Consider the following 19,892-nt stretch of genomic DNA (forward strand, 5'->3'; position numbering starts at 1 on the left):
TACCCTAAACTTCCCTTGCTGCAACTTGAGACCATTGCTCATTGTTTTGTTGGCTGCCACCACTAAGACCAGTCTAGCTGAATCCTCTTTTTAACCACATTTCAGGTAGTTGAAGGCTGTTATTAAATTCCCCACCCCCTGCCCAGATTTCTCTTCTCCAGACTAAATAAGCCCACCTCCCTTATATCAGCCTTTCCTTATAAATTGTGCTCCCTAGTCCTCTAACCCTTTTTGTTGCCCTCCACTGGACTTTCTTCAGTTTGTCCACATCTCTTCTGTATTGGGGGGTCCAAAACTGGACACAGGACTCCAGCTGTCACCTAACCAGTCCCAAATATAGGGGAAGAATCACTTCATTTGATCTGCTGGCAACATTCTTCCTAATACAGCCCAGTATGCTTATTAGCCTTCTTTGCAACAATGGCACACTCTTGGCTCATATTCAGCTTATTGTCCACTGTAACCCCTAGGACCTTTACTGCAGAGCTGCTACTTAACCAGTCGGTCCCCAGCCTCTTTCAATGCATGGGATTGTTCTGTCTTAAGTACAGGACTTAGCACTTACCTTATTGAACTGTATGAGATTTCTTTTGGTTCAGTCCTCCAATTTGTCTAGATATCACTGAATCATAGCCCTGCCCTCCAGCATATATACTACTCCCCCCAGACTGGTGTCATGTGAAAACTTGCTTCCAGATCATTGATGAAAATATTGAACAAAATCAACCTCAGGACTGACCCCTGGGGCACTTCACTTAATATTATCTGCCAGCTAGACATTGATCCATTGATTGCTACTCTTTCAGCCCAATGATCCAGCCAATTTTCTGTCTGTCTCACAGTCCATTTATCCAACTCATACTTCATTAGCTTGCTTGCAAGGTTGTTGGGGGAGATGGAATTAAGCCTTGCAAAAATCAAGGTGCATCACATCCACTGGTCTCCCCACATCCACAGAGCCAGTCATCTCATAGAAGGCAATCAGGTTGGTCAGGCATGACTTGCCCTTGGTGAATCCATGATGACTGTGCCTGATTACCCTCTTCTCCTCTCTAGCCTGATCCCTAAATAGTCCTTAACCTGTTCTTTCACCACGGTCCTGGATTGCCTTTACACTGCTGTATTGCTCTCCCAGCAGATAGATGTCAGGGTGATTGAAGTCCCCCATGAGAACCATAGCCTGTTATCAGGAAGCTTCTGACAGCTGTTTGAAGCAAACCTCATCCACTTCATCCTCTTGTTCTGGTGGAGTACAGCAGACACCCACCATCAGCATCATCCTTGTTGCTCTCCCCTCTCTGACTTTAACCCAGAGACTTTCTACAGGACTATCTCAAGTTTCATACTGAGTGATCATACAGCTCTTTTACATGAGGACCAGCTCCTCTTCCTCTTCTCCCCTCCCCTTCCTTCCTAAACAGTTTGTACCCATCTATGACAGTACTCCAGTCATGCAAGCTATCCCACCAAATCTTACTTATTCCATTCACGTCATGGTTCCATGACTGAGTGAGGGCTTCCAGTTCTTCCTGCTGGTTTCCCAGGCTCTGTGTAGTTGTGTGTAAACACCTGAAGTAACTAGGTGATTGCCCTACATTCTCACTTGTGCTTCCTCCAGGTCACCCATTTTCCTACTTACCTCATGGCTTTGGTTAACAACCCCAGCGAACCTAGTTTAAAGCCCTCCTGCCTAGGTTAGAGAGGCTGTCTCTTCCCTCTCTTCATCAGAAGGATCAAAAAGAACACCACCTGAGCCCCTGTTCCCCTCACCCTTGCGCTCAGAGCCCTGTAGTTGCTTTTGATCTGCACAGGGTTCCTCCTGTCAGTATCACTGGTATCCACATGGATAAGTAGCATAGTGTAGTAGTCAGAGGGCTGGATGAGTCTTGATAATTATTCTGTGACATCTTAGATCCAGGCTCTAGCTAAGCAGCATACCTCATGAGAAATCAGGTCAGGTCATCAGATGGATGCTTCCGTCCCCAACAGAAGGCGTCACCAGCCACCACCACTTCCTCTTATTTGCAGTGGTTTCAGTCTTCCCATCCTTGGGGAGGCTTAGCCTGGTCTGTTCCATTGATGGAACATGCTCCTTCAACTGTGTTACTAGGATTCCATACCTGTTCTCCAGTCAAACTGCTGCAGGTGGGGATGAAGACTTCTGCTTGCTGCCAGAGGTCACAAGCTCCCAGCTTCCCATGATTGAAGAAGTCAAAGCCCTGCTGGCAACACCATCTGCACAGCCATGCACTGATCTGCAGGATGTGCCCACTCCTGCCCAGGCCCTTCCCATGAATCCAAGTCCTCTTCCTTCTCCTGCACTGCCTCTGGCAGTCTTTCCTTTGCAGTCCTAGGAGGCTCTTTCAGCATGAAACTGAAGTTCTCATAGCTGAGAACGCTTCAGAGCTTCACCACCACCTCATTTAGCTCTTTCCTGCTCTCTGAGGGACATCACCAGGAGGGTACTGCCCACATCACAGGGACTTCCCCACCTGGCTGCTACTGGAAGGAACATGCAAGCCACAGTCTCCACAGCACCAAACCAGAGTTTGGGGAGAAGTCTCAATGGTCAGCTGCCCTGCCTGGACAAACACCTCACAGATGCAAGCAGAGGAAGAGCTGGCAGTAGTAGTGTCTCTGGCACTCCACTGCAACATCCTGCAGCCATCTCTCTGGGTCTCTTAAATTTGCTACCTACCTCTTCCTGCTGTTCTCTCTAAACAGATTTTCCCTAGCAGGCTCCCCTGTAAGCTGATGTATTTGCTGCTCTTTGGTCCCAAAGGTGTCCTTTTCCCTGCTAACCTGTTTCCTCTCACCAAGCTTACAGTGAAGGAAGGCAAGAGAGGGAGTATCTGGGCAACCTCCCTAGCAAACTCCCCACTCATTCTGGTCTTTAGTTAAACAAGGTACTTAAGTATTGATCTAACTGCTGAGTTTTAGCTACTTACACTAAGTATCTAGGTTACTCTTAATTAAAAAAGTCGGAGGAAGGCAGCAAACTGACCTGTGAAGTGACTTGCCAACTGCTTGTAGACTGCCCTATTTGCTGTCCCTGGTCACTTGGGAATTCTCCTTTTATACTCTCCTGAGTCAGAATCACAAACTGTAAACTAAGGGTCTGAGACAGGAATAGCAACTGTCAATAGTCTGAGCTTGGAAGTTGGGCCGAGGAGAAATCACTAAATTTCTTAGATTTAGTTTATGCACTGTTCCCCCCCTTTTTCTTCCCATTTATAAAAAGTAGGCATGGTAAAATCTGGAAGTGGCTGTACAGAAATTGTGCAATGTCTGTAAATGAAAAGGAAATAATCCTTAGTACATTGGGGTGATTTGTCATCTTAACCAATATAACTTTCCCAAAATCTACCATATTTACTTGAATACAAGATGATGTTTTTCCCCTTCAGTCAAAAGGGGAGAAAAAACAGGTCTTACCTTGGATCCACATACCAGTGCTCTGGCTCTTCCCTGTCCAACCTCTGACCTCGGCCCAGGCTGCTACTGCTGCTGCTTCTTGAAGCATGCAGTCAGCAGCAATGCAGCAAGAGTGGGTAAAGGACCAGGGCTATGGTCTGGGATGGGCAGCAACATGGGTTGGTGATGGGTGCAGGGGATGGATGGCACTGTGGGTGGGCAACTGGGTGAGGGATCAGGGAGGGAGAAAGGGCAGGTCTGGGGATAGAGCAGCAACACCACATCCCTTGACCTATGCTTGTGATTAGGGGGCTGCAGTGTGTTGGGGGGTGAAGCAGTAGTGTGTGCTGCTTCCCCATCCCCCAACATGCTGATGCTCTATCCCCTGACCTACACATCTGATTGGCAGCAGCTGGGTCAGGGGATGTGGCAGCAGCGGCAAAATTGAAGGTAGGGCAGGAGCCCAGGATGGGGGGTAGGGCAGAACCATGTACTGCTTCCCTGACCCCTGCCCCATCCCCCAATGTGCTGGTGACTTATCCTCTGGCCCAAGCTTCTGCTCTGTCCCCCAATGCAGTGCTGCTCTATCTTCTGACCCATGTTGGCTAGGGGAGGTGGCAACAGTGTTTCTGGGTATAGGACAGCATTGCCCATGGGGGATAGGGTAGGGGATGGGGGATCAGGCCACAGCAGGGTTTGGGGATCAGGTGATTGGGCAGACAGGCAAGGCAGAGACATGGGGGACAGGCCACAGAGATATGGAGGGGGGGCAAATGGGGCAGGTAGCATTGGTGCAGACATGGGAGGCGAGTGGTGGGAAAGCAAGGTACGGACGTCAGGCTGCCTGCCCTCCTACCCATGGTTTGGGACAAATTTAAGATGAGCCTCCAATAATTAGATTTTGTACATGTACAGTTATAACAAATGTATATTTTTCCATGTATGTAATCTAACTATTGGGGGGGTCATCTTAGTTTCAGGTAAATAAGATACGTGTTCTCCTTGAATGCCCAGCTATCCTACCTGATCTGCTATAGTTGACTTGAAATGTAGCAGTGTGCGTTTGCAATGAAAAATATTACATATTTTCTGTGGCCATAGGGGTCAGAACAGGGGGCAATAGCTCTAAACTGCAGCACAGGAAATTTTGACTAGAGATTAGGAAGAACTTTCTGACTGATGGTGGTCAAGCCTTGGAACAGGCTAGGTTTTGAAATCTGCATCCCTCAGTTTTCAGGAGTGGTTTAGACAGACACGTGATGGTTTAGGGAGGAATGGTCCTGCCTCGATTGGGGGCTGGACATGGGCAGACCTAGAATTTTGAAAAAGGAGGTGCAGATAGTGAGGTGCATCATCACATATAACACAACACAGATTTTTCTCCAGGTACAAATAAACTAGAATCTTAAATAATGTGCCAGGGACCGAGGCTGTATTATTCAGTTTAAGATTGAAGCAAAAACCAGTCTAACTTAAAAACAACCTGGAAGGCTGTGAAATAGGAGCTTCATTATCAGGAGAAGAGAGAAGATAGCAGAACTTCACAACAAAGGCTAGTTTGATTGGTGGAACATGATGGCCATTAAGAAGAGAGGGTTATTAATACCCGTGAAATGAAGAATTTAGAAGCAATCAGGTTGATTATAATGAGGTATGAAATCAATTGACTCCCTCAGTACTGCCTGACTAGAAATGCTGCTGCTACTGCCAGGCAGTTGGTTTTAAACCCTTGGTGGATCAGGAATCAAAAGGAAGCGCAAATGCATCAGCATACCCTCCTGGATCGGCCCTTGGGGCTAGACAACATGACCTCATAATGTCTCTTCAACTCCTATTTCTGTATGATCAAGTGTGCATTATGTTGCATTTATCAGTAGGGTATTTCATCTTTTGCTTTGCTGTTTATTCATCTGGCTTCGAGGTGGCCATTAAATTCCTCAGAGTCTTCTGTAGCCTTGATTAATCAAATAATTTTGTTTGATCTTTAAAATTTGCCACCTTACTGTTTTTGTGCATACTCACTATCATTGAATAAAGTTGTTAAACAGCATTGACTCCACAATGTAAACTTTTGCTTTACTGACCATTTTTTTACCCCATTCTAAATTTTTGTGCATGGCTGTTTCAAATTTCTAAGGGCATGCAAGTATTTAACTCTAATCTTTGACTGTCTAGGTAAAAAAAAAAAATAAGATCAGTGTTAACAATTAAGATCTTAAAACAATATTTAGGGATGCAAACTTACGTGGCTGAATCTTTAGAAATGGTGAGCACCTATTACTTTAGTTGATATCAGCATGAACTGTAAATGTGGATCAAGGAACCTAACTAGACATTTACATTTGAGTTTTTTGTCCTCATAGCCTTGCATGTGTTTCATTTAGACCAAGTCCTTTTGAAAATCTAAATGAATTGTCAGCTGATTTAATTTACCATTTTGTTAATGTACAAACTTTGGGAAAACGACTTATCTGAAGAAGCAGTGGTGTTCATTTAAGTATTTTAAGTTTCTATTTTTAATTGATCATTTCAGTTCATTCTCCCATTTCTGAAAAATGACTCTGGTTTGTAATTCCCTACATCAGTGGTTCTCAAACTTTTTTTTGGCGGACCACTTGAAAATTGCTGAGGGTCTTGGTGGACCACTTAATCTCGATTGTCAGAAAAAATAAATCAAGTGCAGGGTCAAGTACAGATATTCTCGATTATTCCACAACCTTTCTGTGGACCACCTGAATGGAGCTCATGGACCGGTGGTGGTCCACAGACCACAGTTTGAGCACCTCTTCCCTAGATTACCTCTATATCTTTTATGAAGTTAGATGCAATACTTACTATGCTCCAAACTCTTGAAAGAGAATCTGTTTTTTAATGAGATGACATTTTTCATGATTTGGCCGCTTGATTTGGAAGCTCCTACAAAATCTTTGGTTAAATATCTTACATATGAAGTAGAATTGATGGCTTGTTGCTCTTTACATTGTTATTCTGGTATTATTTCTTCTAACCTCACTATCTGTAATAATACCTCATGGTTAATGTCTGATAAGACTTGTCTGTGGTATCTATTTCTCTAACACTCTTGGTGCATCTACACGTGTCATTAAGGCAATGTGATAAACTCCAGCGCAGTTTGTGCCAGAGAAAACTGCTCCCAGGCACAGCATTTACACATGCACCCAGGACTGTAGCAGTTTGAGCCAATTTTATTTTTATTAAAAAATTTTTTGTCTCATATTGTAATGAAATAGAAATTCTGAATCCAGAATGGGTACTTCTCTGCAAAGTGCTATGAGCTTCTTATCTGTGGAATTTCATAGAAGAGTCCCACTTTACCAAACAGCATTGTATTAAAATAACATATAGTAGTAGGAAACAAAATAATTGCCCAGCCATTTCCACCCCTTATATAAAAATACAATTAGTTGGTGACTACTTACTGTCATACACCTTTTGTTATTATTTTAGCTGTGGCCTTTTATAAGTCAAACAAGCAAGTATCCTATCTCTCAGGCAATTGGCCCAAGCTTATTTATGTTTCTGGGTAAAAGAAAATTTAGTGTCTGTAATTAACTGTCATAATTTTCTTTAATTTTTACATGTTACAGGTTCCTTTGTAGGAGAAACAGAGGTTTCTAATTGGACCTGTCTGGGGAGATAACATAATGATGCACGACAGGTTTTTTTCTTACTGCTCTGGGAAGAAAATCCCAACCAAACACAAGTAGCATAAACATCAGTTTTCAGATAATCCAATAACTTTGAGGTTGCCTAAAATATGCTTTTACACATTGACACATTTGATAGCAACTTTGTTATCCATCAGTTTTATACTTGCTTTCTAGTTTCATCTTTTTTATTACTGTTGTGCTGTTAGAAAAAGCTGTGTTAGTCTGAACTCTGAATCAGTTAGGGCAGGGGTTGTCAACTGGGGGTATGCGTACCCCCAGGGGTACTTGGAAAGGGGCTAGGGGTACATGCAGGAAGGTGGGGACGGAGTGGTGCCACCCACCACTCCACGCCGCCACCTCCCATGAGTGGGGGGGGGTGAGGGCAGTGGCTCCCCTCTGTGGGCTGCACCGCGGGGGGGTACCATCCACCACCCCATGCTGCCGCCACATGCAAGCCCCACCTCTCCCTCCACCAGAAGTGTATCCAGAAGGAGTACACTCCTTAAAAAAGGTTGAAAACCCCTGAGTTAGGACATTTATGCACATGTGCCCAGAGGCTTATTGAACAATCTTCAGATAAAGCACCCCCATCACCATTATGAAGCATGGGGACACTGATGCATGAAATGTGGGAGGCTGCCAAAGCATGGCAGTTGCCATGCTCCAGCAGACTAGGTTAATCGAGTTTGCTCCAACACATTGGAATTACAGTGCGTTGAAGCAGCCTCCCTGCTTGTGTATAGGCACTCTTTGTTTCTAAGTTGCCATGCTGCCCTACCTTCTGCCTTTAGTCTTAATATTAATCTTTGTTAACCTTAATCTTTGTTAGTCAGGTATAACAATTATGCTAATTTATATTTTCTTTATCAGTCTTTTGTCTTACGCAGTTGTTTTACTTCAATATTAGTAATGATAACTAATCAGTTTAAAAGAAAATACTAAATAGTGAATCTTCCTTCTGTGCAAGTATTGTAATTTGTTATATTTTACCAAATACTTCAAGTAATGTAGGATGCTAGAGCACAGCCACCCCAGGAGTGCCAGAGATCACAGTTTTAGTCTTTTATGAGCAACATCATTTAGAAATATTTGACACCATAAGAATGATTGAATATCAGCTTATTAGCATGATTAAATTGCTCTTTAATTTGCTTTAGAAATACAAGCCTGGTCGATGTGATGATATTTTAAAATGGAAGCCTCCCAGTCTGAATTCTGTTGATTTTCGCCTAAAGATAACAAAAATTGGTGGAGAAGGGTATGTAAACTTTTTCACTTTTTAAATATGATGTAAAACATTCAGTTGAGTGCTTCTTAACAGCAAGTCTTTCTGTAATATGTTTTGAGCTTTTCTAGATTCAGTCCCTGCTTTATCAGTAGTGTTTATTCACAAGAAACATAGCTAGTTGTTTGATTAACAGTTGGTATTGTACCAAGAAAATGAATAACTGATCTAGTCATTATAGATGTAGTTCTTATAATTGAGTTTTCCAAATATGATGTTTTGAAAAAGTCATTCTATTCTGTAATATCTCTTTGGTACTTAAACATTAAGACATCTGTGGCTTCTAACAGATTTGGGAGGGGGGTGTTGGGAATGAAAAGAAATGCACTTTACTCGTTTGACCCTGCTCCACAGCATCTGTATAGATTGGACACTTCAGCAGAGCTTTTTGGGACTTTTTTCTAAAGCTGATTTGATCAGCTATTTGATAAAAATGCTAAAAAAAGCCCTGCTGAAGTGCCTAATCTATACGGGCATTGGGCAAGCCAGGTCAAACTAATGTGATGCCTCTTCTGGGCATGTGCTGGGCAGTGCTGAGTTTAGAGTAAAGTGCTGTTTTCCAGGTCGTTTTACATCTGTAAGCAGCTATGTTATCTTAAGTTCTTAAACCAACTCTGTGGCATTTTTTGCAAAGTTAAAAATGCCATACACCAGATTTAATCTGTTTTATCTGTCTGTAGTTGCGCATAATTACAAAACAGTGAGCACTTGCTCAAAATCTTTAATTAAATGTAGCAAGTAGTTTTTCACTTCAGTTATTCTTCAGTATGTCATCTTCAGCACCACCAAACCTTCATGAAGCAGGGAAAAGCTTCATGGCTCAAAATATTTAATTGCCTTTAAATTCTATTTCTACGTTTCCATATTTTTTGAGTGCAAATGCTGCTTGTAAATTGTATTAATGTATAAAGCAGTTAGAGCTCCCCTGGATAATGATTTTTTGAAAGTCATTAGATAATGCTTACCATGGAATAGATTTTGTTTAAAATAGCTATTTGTGGATATTAACGTCTGATATTCATTTCTGCTGATGGTTTGAAATACTGACATTTAACTTTTCTCTATGCCACTGGCAACTGACTGCAGTTTAACAGTTAATACATATATTACTAATTGTTCCAGTGAACAGACTTAAATGGTAACAAAACACTTCTTTTATAATACCACATATACAGAATCTGTATATATCTTAAAGACATAGAGAATTTACAGAACTTTATACCTGTTAATTCTGAGCATGACACAAGATCAGAATAAAATGCATTTGGATTTTTGTGTTGGAATACCGAGTATTCGCTACCCCATGGCAGAACTGTTCCTGGGTGGGAATAAATTAGAATATATAAAGTTAGCTTTTGAGAGGCAGATGTTTTAGTTTTAAAATAATGCTATGTTTATTTTGCTCTATTTTAAAGAATATTGATAGTAATCACAAATGTTAAACAGGATAATTTTTCATAATGAAAATTTATTTCAGTACTCTTGGGTTTCCTGCTAAAGCTTAAAAAATGTTATAGTGATGGTCCATAACATCCAAACCAGCAGCCAAAATCACTCATTTTATATTAAGTCAAGTATTTATTTAATGAGTTGACGCTGATCTTGGACAGGCATTTATCGTCACTTATTACCAAGGATTTGGGTTTTCCATTTCCCATGGAAAAACAGAAAAAAATGCAGATTTCCCCCTTTACACAAGTAAAACACAGATTTTTCATTTTAATGGAGAAATGCACACATTTTTCACATTTGCAAAGAGCTCTCTGCAGGCTGGAAGAGTTCCAGCCTGCAAGGGGCTGAGGGGAGTGGGAGGAGGGCGGTCAGGCAGGGGATATATGCACATGACTGCCAGGCAGCCTGTAGAGCAGCTCCTGCAGGTAAGTTTGGCAGGAGGGAGTGGGGAGGGGGGATTGAGGCCCCCATAGGGAGGGAGGGAGTTAGGCAGGGCTGGGGTGGCTGCCCACCCGGGCAGTGTGGGGGGCTTGGGGCCCAGGGCTGGAATGCACAGCCACAGGTCCCTGGTGGGGATGGGAGCCATAGGCGGCTTGGGGGGAAGGGGGACTGGCTCCCTACCGCTATGCACACTCCTGTGGGAGCCTGGGGGGAATCCATGCCCCCCAGATCTGTGCACAGGGTGGGGGCAGATGCAGGCTGCCCTCTGCGGGCTTGGGCTCCCAACCCTGCTGCCCTCCCCCAGGGCCTCCGTGGCCCAGCAGGCCATGGCAGGTAGAGCAGGGCAGGGAGGCTCCTTGCTGCTGCGAGCCCCACATTGCCCTGGCAAGACTTCCCCTGCCTGCCCTGCAGCAGCGGAGGTGGTAGCACAGGGTTGTGCCCCTTGCTGCTTCGGAGTGGACAGGCAGCACATCCCCAAGGCAGTGCCAATCTCCCAGCAACAATGAGCGTCCCTGCCCAGCCCCACTCTGCCCTGCCATGCTGGGTCCTGCATGCTGAACTACAGAGGCTCTGAGAGAGGGAAGGGGAGCAGGGTGTGAGCCCAAGCCCGTGATGGGCAGCCCGCCCTCATCCCACGCTCAGATCTGGAGGGCGCAAGCCCCACTTGCCTCCCCTCAAGAATGCACTCAGTGGCGGGGAGTCAGCCCCACCCCCAGCCAAACCTTCCTCCAGGAGTGCACTCAGTGGCAGGGAGCCAGTCCCCCCAGCAAAGGCCACAGCAGGCAACCCACACTTACCCTGCCCCCCATGGGCTCCACTTTGGTGATGCTGCTCACAGGGTGCGGTGGGGGGGAGCCAGACTCCACGCTCGGCTACACTGTAGCAGCCAGGGCTTGGGTGGTGCTGTGGACCTGGGTCCCTGGCCCTGTAGCCCTGGCAGCTGGGGGCCCCCTTCAGCAGAGCTGGGGCAGGCAGGGGCCTGTGGGTGGGGAGTGAGGGCCACCAGCAGGGCTGAGGGAGCTGTGGGGGCGAGTGAGGGACACCAGCAGGGTTGGGGGGTTCTGGAAGGGGAGTGAAGGCACCTGTAGGGCTGGGGGGCTGTGGCTTGGGAGTGAGGTGGCTTGACCTGCATTCTGTGAGCTAAGGGGCAGAGGAAGCTCTGATTTTCCATGATAAAAGAACCCCCAAATCAAATGCCATAATTTATAGGTATTTAGAATGTATTTTATTATAGTGATTGAGGCAGTGGTAGGCTTGTAAATTGCTTTAACATTGTAAGTATATCTATAGAAAATTGTGTTCAATTGACATCTATATGTATAGTGGTGTTTCTTTTTAATTGTGGATTTTGGAGGTTTTTATCAGAGAATCTGCAATTTTTTCATCAGAGAAAACCAAGTTCCCTGCTTTATTATTGTATTAACTCAATTAACTAAATCTAAGATGTGGTTTTCATCCAGATAACTTGGGGTGGGGGGTAAGGTTGTCTTAAATTTGAGTACTAGCTTGAGGCAGATGGCAGCTGAGCTCCAGGGAAGGAGGCATAGGGCTAGAGGCATTGAGCGGGAACTGTGTGGGAGAGATTGCACCATCTGCCCCCCCACCCCCTCAGTCTGCTTCACCCCCTTTACCTTGTACTCTGGCTCTGGCCTCTCTAGTCATGAGACAGGATCAGGCTGGGCTGGAGCCAATGACTGTCTTGGAGCTGGACAAGAGCAACTGAAGGTAAACAGGGGAATGGGTCAGGGACAGGAGGGCAAGAAGCTTGGGGGACGGATGGCAGGAGGTGTGAAGACAGGCATTCGGTGTGGGGGGGGAGCAGTGGGCACCTGGCAGGGCAGGCAGTAGGCACAAACATGGGTGGGGCAGGGAGCAACATAGCAGGGGCCAAGTGCAGTGGGGGCAGGTATCAGCGTGGGCAAGTAAGTGGCAGAGGGCACAGGCATGGTGCAGGGCAAGGGGCAGGAGGGACACATGGTGTGGGGGAGGGCAGTCTGGCCTCTCACACCCTGCCTCTGCTTTCCCTGCCACAGCAGTGGGGGGGGGGATGAATTTAAGATGACCTTCCAAAAATTAGATTCTATGCATGGAAAATTATAATGAACGTAATTTTCCATGTATAGAATATAATTTTTGGAAGGAGGGGGGTGTCTTAAATTCAAAGTTGTCTTGAATTCAGGTAAATACAATATATTTGGTAGAACATGATGCTATTTGATTAGAACTGAAAATGTTACCAAACAACTCTTTCTATAATATTAGTCTAAAATTTGTTGGATTCAGGATAAATGGCTAAATAAATAATTGGCTTGTTCCAATATGGAATGTGTAATGTTTTCTAACATGGAAAATGTTTATGATCCTTCAGCTACAGAAAATGAATATTTGTTGTCACTTTTCAGAAGCAACTTTCTAAATTTTTGGACATACAAGCTTTTATATAACTTTGATCTTATGTTTCCCACTTGCTAGGTTTGCATAGTCAATTTAAGGAGCACCTTTCTAATTTCAAATGCAACACAAAAATGAACAGCTTAGAATTAGAAATCTGGATGTCCTGACCTGGGCTTGTTGATTATTCAGCGTACATATAATACACCCTCTTTCTTTTCCCCTAGATTATGCTATGTTGAATCACATGTAGCAATTAACTGAAGTTTGTAACAAGCTTACAGATACCTAAAAAAGCAATTTAATGAAGTACTGAATAAAAATATTAATTTTCAGAGTTTTATAAAGAAATATTTATGGTGAGTAATGACCTATAAAATCATAGCTTCTGACCAATTAACCACAAACTATGTAGAAAAATACCATGGGATTCAATGCTTCAGTTGTTCACTTGATTATTCCATTATGGCTTGGCAAAACCTTCCCAATGTAAAGTTATTTGAAAGGGATAACTGAATTATAGGATTTTTTGATGCTAGCTGCAGTTCTAAAAAGGATAGCATATAATTTTATAGTTTGAAAAGGCAGCTTTAAGCCTCTGAGCACTGTTATAATAAAATGACTATGAAAAAAGCTCCTGTTAGATTGTGTTCTAATAAAACTAGAAAATCTGTTCTGTTGAACTGAATGCCTTGCTGTTGGCAATTCTGAAATTATAGTATTGGGCTTCTTTCCCCCCTCCCCCTAAAGCAAGGGTTTCTGAAAACACACTGATATCAGTGTCCAACCTGTTTAAGATGGAAGAGTATATATTTTTTCCTTAAGTCAAAAATACTATACTTTGAGCAGAGGCTTGACAGCAAAGTAATACAGATGTGATTAGAATGTTCCCCTGAAATGTATCTATTATGTTATAGTTCAATAAAACAGTAATACATATGGAATCAGAATTTGTCCCTGTATTGATCTGTCACTGACAAATAGTGAGGCCAAACTGATGCGTTGATCCTAAATAAATACTTGATAGTACTCTGTGATCTCAGTGGAGAGTAGAACAAACAAATACTGAAATAATAGTGTAATAAGCATCTGCAAGTCCTCCTTCTACGTTATATTCTCATATTTTCTTGTAAACATTAGAGAAATGCCTGGATCTGTACCACTTCACAATGCAATCTTATCAGAGCTGCCAACCCAAAGGAGTGTTGGTTCAGGTCACCTTATTTTAAAAAAAAGTTACTTAAAAAAAATTAAGTAATGGTAAAGACTGGCCTGTAGCTGCCTTTTCACTGGCACAATACTTGCCCTATCTGGGGATTAGGGCAGACTGCTATTGGACCTGCTGGTCTTTTGATTGAGATGCAAAACTAAGATCCTAAACACTTTTGAATAATCTTGTGGCATATGAATAAAGGAGTCTTCTCTAATGACTTTGCCAAATTCCAGTTTGTGAAATTATTTTCCACCTACCTAAGATTTCCCTTCATCTTTCTCTTGCAATTTATAGTCCTAATTTTTTCTGTGGTAGCTTTGTTCACAACTAAATAGCAGCTGTGTTGCATCCCAGAGGTGGCTATAATTCTGTTACAGATGGGTGGCTCGTTCTTTTATCTTTATTCTTTTTCCCACTGAAATCAGTGGGATTTTTGCTACTGAATTAAGAGTAGGATCAGACTCATGACCCATAAAGCAAACTGAGGATAAAAGCCTCTTACAAAAATGTTTTGCAATTTTATATATATAATTTTACAATAAGAAGCATTGCTTCAGTTCAGTAAAAAGTCCAGTTTTATAATGGGTCTTTTTGGTACCCAAAGTAATTGATCCTGAAGATTCAGTTTAGTTTTAGATATCACCATTTAACTGTTTGAATTGGGGGGGTGGGGGGAAGTTATTTTGAAAGCCTTTTAATCAGACAAAGCAAAAGATATGAACCAGGAAGCACCACATCTATATATTTAAAAGAAGGTAACACCACATGCCAGTACTGAAATCACTTCAGATTTCCCTGGGTTGCAGTCATACTTCAGGAATATGAAGCCTGCCTTTCAACACTAGAGCAATACCTTGTGTTTGTGTCTTGTAAACTGTCAGGAATATGAATATATCCTAGTTCACTTAGTAAAGAAATTAGATATTAATCAAATCACTGCAGCAGGAAAAGTTGTCAATAATACTTAACTACTGTTCTGGCATATCATGGCTTTATCATAAGTAGAGAATTGATTATAAATGATCCTTATCCAAAAGTGCCTCATTCTCAGAATATTTGTAGGAAACTGTTTGAAGATTCCGTAAGCATTAGCCTGTTGGTGTATAAAGTAGCTGGAGGCATACAGAGACTGAATCTCAATTCTCTGGCATTTTTCATAGCTCTCTGAATTTGTGTGCAAATACAAATATGTAAAAGTAAATGACAAACAGTTGGTCTGATAGATTCTGTACAGGCATTTTAAAGGTGGGAGACTCAGATTGTCATAATTGTTGACATGGTTTCCAGTCACGGATGTGCTTCAGTTTTCTGTGAAACTTCACAGTACAAGAGAATTTTACCCATCTTGTAAGGGGAAAATAGATTGTAAAGTGCAATTTAAAAAAAATGGTTTTCTATATTGGGAAGTTGGTAGTTTTTCTCTCTGTGTGGAACCTTCAGCAGAGCACAGTATAAGCACCTTGACCTCATAAATTCAGAAAAAAAATGCGTTATTCGAAACTTGGACCTATTTGCTGCCAGCAAAAATGTGAAGCGATTATTGTGGACTCGTAGAGTCTGAGGCACAAAAACAGTGAATATAAGCAAGGATTTTTTTCCCTGTTAGATTAGATGCATGGTTAAATTCTAGTATATTTTTACTTTACAGGAAGAATAATATGGAAAGTTTATCAGATAGAACTCAAGTAATTTTAATTATTCTAGAATGGCCATGCAGAATCATAGAAAATTAGGGTCAGAAGGGACCTCAGGAGGTCATGTAGTCCAACCCCCTGCTCAATGCAGGACCATCCTCAACTATATCATGCCAGCCAAGGCTTTGTCTAGCCAGGTCTTAAAAACCTTCAAGGATGGAGATACCACAACCTCTCTGGGTAGTCTGTTCCAGCCCTTCACTGCCTTCGTAGTGAGAGTTTTTCCTAATATCTAACCTAAACTTCCCTTGCTGCAACTTGAGACCATTGCTCCTTGTTCTGTCATCTGCCACCACTGAGAACAGTCTAGCGCTGTCCTCTTTGGGATCCCCCTTTAGGTAGTTGAAGGCTGCTATTAAATCCCTGCTGAGTCTCCTCTTCTCTGGACTAAATAATCTCAGTTCCCTCAGCCTTTCCTCAGAACTCATGGGTACCAGCCGCCTATCCATTTTCATTGCTCTCTACTGGACTCTCTCCAATTTGTCTGCATCCTTTCTGTAGTGAGGGGACAAAAACTGGGCATAGGACTCCAGATGTAGCCTCACCAGCCCCGAATAGAGGAGAATAATCACTTCCCTTGATCAACCAGCAGTGCTACTATTAATGCAGCCCAGTATGCTGTTAGCCTTCTTCACAACAAGGGCACACATATGCCTGTTGTTGGTTCATATTCAGCTTATTGTCCACTGTAACCCCTAGGTCCTTTTCTGTAGGGCTGCTGTTTAGCAGGTCAGACCCAGCCTGTAACAGTGTAAGGGATTGTTTTGTCCTAAGTGCAGGACTCACATTTGTCTTTCCTGAACCTCATGAGATTACATTTGGTCCAATCTTCCAATATGTCTAAATCTCCCTGAATCCTAACCCTACCCTTCAGCATATCTACTACTCCCTGCAACTTGGTGTCATCTGAAAACCTGCTGAGGAGGGTACACTCCATCCCGTCTTCCAGGCTATTGATGAAGATGTTGAACAGAACCAGACCCAGGACCAATCCCTAGGGCACAACACTTAAGATTTGCTGCCAACTGGACATCAAGCATTGTTTACTACCCTTTGAGCCCAACAATCCAGCCAGTTTTTTATCCACCTTATAGTACGTTTATCCAACCCATACTTTCTTAGCTTACCTGCAAGAATGTTGTGGGAAACTGTATCAAAAGCCCTGCTGAAGTCAAGGTATATCATGCCCACTGCTCTCCCTGTATCAGCAGAGCCAGTCATCTTGTCCTAGAAAACAATCAGGTTAGTCAGGCATGATTTACTCTTGGTGAATGCATGCTGACTGTTTCTAATCACCTTCTCCTTCAAGTGCTTAGAAATGGATTCCTTGAGGAACATGCTCCATTATTTCTCCAGGGACTGAGGTGAGGCTGACTTATTTGTAGTTCCTCTGTTCTTTCTTCCCTTTCTTAAAGATGGGTACCACATATGCCCTTTTCCAATAGTCTGGGACCTCCGCCGGTTCCCCAGGGGGGAAGGATCAGGAGGGCTGAGCTCTCCCATAGGAGATGAGTGCCCCCCCCCCCCCCCCCCAAGAGATGAGAGCTCCTGGCCTGTCTCATGGCTTTGTAAGCAGTCAAAGTACAGCACAGTCCTGAGTTAACCATGGCAGGTGCACAAAATTCCATATATTAACATATTGTTGACATAGTTACCTCTGATGGTATTCAGACATATAGGATAGTTTAGGAAGTTGCTATGCAAAATGATTTGGAGAAAACATTACCTGTATGAGGGGCAGGCAAGGAGAAGGCAGAAAGGTTCCATGGTATTCTCTGAGTGAGTCAAAGTCTGCTTTTCTGAAGTCCAGGGTACTTACGCTGCTGTTTTCCTTTCTTCCTTTTGTCAGGATCCTGAACTCAGTTATCTCATGGTCACTGCTGCCCAAGTTGCCATCCATTTCTATGTTCCCCACCAGTTCTACCCTGTTTGCGAGCAGGAAGAACAGCATGGCCCCTAGTTGGCCTCTCCAACATTTGCACCAGGAAGTTGTCTCCAGTGGTTTTCAAAAACTTCCTGGATTGCCAGTACTGCTATATCACCCTCCCAAGTTTGCTGATGACACCAAACTGTGGGGTAAAGCATCCACAGCTGAGGACAGGAGGGTGATCTAGGCTGACCTGGACAGGCTCAGCAAATGGGTGGACGAGAACCTGATGGTTTTCAACACTGAAAAATGCAAGGTTCTCCACCTTGCGAGGAAAACCTGCAGCATCCTTATAGGCTTGGTAGTGCTACGCTGGTTAGCACTACAGATGAAAGGGACTTGGGGGGTCATGATTGACCACAAAATCATCATGAGCCTTCAGTGTGATGCTGCAGCTAGTAAAGTGAGCAAAACGCTGGCTTGCATCCATAGATGCTTCTCAAGCAAATCCTGGGATGTCATTCTCCCCTTATCCTCGGCCTTGGTGAGGCCGCAGCTGGAGTACTGCGTCCAGTTTTGAGCTCCACAATTCAAAAAGGATGTGGAGAAGCTTGAGAGGGTGCAGAGGAGAGCCACGCGCATAATCAGAGGTCAGGAAAACAGACCTTATGATGAGAGACTGATAGCTATGGGACTCTTCAGCTTGGAAAAGTGCAGGCTCAGGGGTGATCTGATGGCCACCTATAAGTTTATTATCGGGGTGCTCATCAGGATCTGGGGGAACATCTGTTCACCAGAGTGCCTCAAGGGATGACAAGATCAAATGGTCACAAACTCCACCACAACCGTTTCAGGCTGGACATAAGAAAGAACTTCTTCACTGTCTGAGCCCCCAAGGTTTGGAATAGACTGCCGCCAGAGGCGATTCAAGCACCCACTTTGAACGCCTTCAAGACACATTTGGATGCTTATCTTGCTGGATCCTATGATCCCTGCTGACTTCCTGCCGCTGGGGCAGGGGGCTGGACTTGATCCTCCGGGGTCCCTTCCAGCCCAAATGTCTATGAAACCTATGAATGAAACACAGTGAAAGTTGCCATCATTAACGTAGTGAAAGAGACTCAGGTGTATACATTTTATCTGGCTGCTACACGACTGCCTTATGGCACTGTGGGTATTTGGTCTGTATTTCTTATATAAGAATACTTGTAATCATTTTCTGGCAATTCACTTCAAATTTAAAAAATCTACTTTCAAAGTGTGCCATTGCACTTGGACAGCATTTATACTCTGGTGTGCTGAACATAATGTTGTACCTTCCACAATTAATGCTCAACATGCTTTTGGAATTTCTAATGTTGTGTTTCAAAAAAGAGCTCAGTCTCAGCTTTTTATATGTTCAAGTGGCAGCCTTGGGCAATCTCCATCTGTCAGATAATTATTCTGCTTTAGCTACTCATTTCTCCAGATTTTTAAAAGCTTTGTCTCACATCCTAAAATCATCTATATGTGTGCACAATGGATTTGAAATCTAAGCTTGCATGTCCTATGAATCCTGCATCTTTCCAGCCAAGAAGACTGAGATTTCTCTTGAAACCCCTATTAAGATAGACTTCATTGCTGCCATGTCAGTTGTTTTAAGAGTTGTATACTTTGTTAATGAAATTTCTGAATGTGCCCTGAGAAAATATCTCAAAATATACATCTCTAAAAGTAACTTGGTTCACAAAAAACATGCTGCCTTGATAGAAATACTTTATAATAAAGTGGCTGTTCAGAAAGACTTCCATGGCTCATGTAACTTGGATTTAAGGATGTTGAAATACTATTTATGTATAGCACATTTGAAGGAACTGTAAACCTCTTAGTATGGTATAGAAACAAAGAGATCAAGCTAGAACTGGTGGAAAATATTCCATTGCAGTATTTTAGATGGAAAATTGAGACTTTGGCTAATACAGATTTTTTTTGCAGGAATTGTCTGGTTTTCATAGATAATATTAATTTTTATTTAAAAGGAAGTCTTGATTAAAAAAATCCTTCCTAGTGCCTTTCCAAAGGAATGGCTTTCCAAGACTAAATAAAATTTCTACATGAATGTTCAATGACCCCCATGATTCACATAGGGGGTCCAAAAGGGATATACTGGTGCATCATGGAAGTTATAGTTTAAGCACTAAGTCTGGTCCATAGACAAAAATAGCAGCATGAATTATGATTCCCAGGAGACGCTGCAAATTTTTTGTTTTAGGTCCAAAGATTTTGCATGGAAAACTTGACAATTTTCTGGGCTGGGAACACCTCAATTTCCAGTTAATATATGCATCATCCATTTTCTTCATATCATAAATTAACTATTTTACTGGACCTAAAGAGAAGCAAGAGATAAGTTTTAAAATGCCACAACGCTTCTACTTAATTTCTTCTTGCATTCTTACTAATCTAGCCTTTCTGCTGATGAAAT

At 42.9% G+C, this 19,892-nt stretch overlaps 1 protein-coding gene across 3 annotated transcripts in view; it reads left to right on the forward strand.

The window, feature by feature from the left end:
- Positions 1-19,892, forward strand: part of RNGTT (RNA guanylyltransferase and 5'-phosphatase) — a 467,131-nt gene that overhangs the window by 325,637 nt on the left and 121,602 nt on the right. For all 3 annotated transcript variants that reach the window (XM_019520359.1, XM_019520361.1, XM_019520360.1), the window contains one exon: positions 8,243-8,343. In XM_019520359.1, coding sequence (XP_019375904.1) covers positions 8,243-8,343 — 101 coding nt within the window. The remainder of the gene's footprint in view (positions 1-8,242; positions 8,344-19,892) is intronic.

The sequence above is a fragment of the Gavialis gangeticus genome, unplaced genomic scaffold, assembly GCF_001723915.1.
Source record: "Gavialis gangeticus isolate Ggan-Ray unplaced genomic scaffold, GavGan_comp1, whole genome shotgun sequence".
Classification (NCBI taxonomy): domain Eukaryota; kingdom Metazoa; phylum Chordata; order Crocodylia; family Gavialidae; genus Gavialis; species Gavialis gangeticus.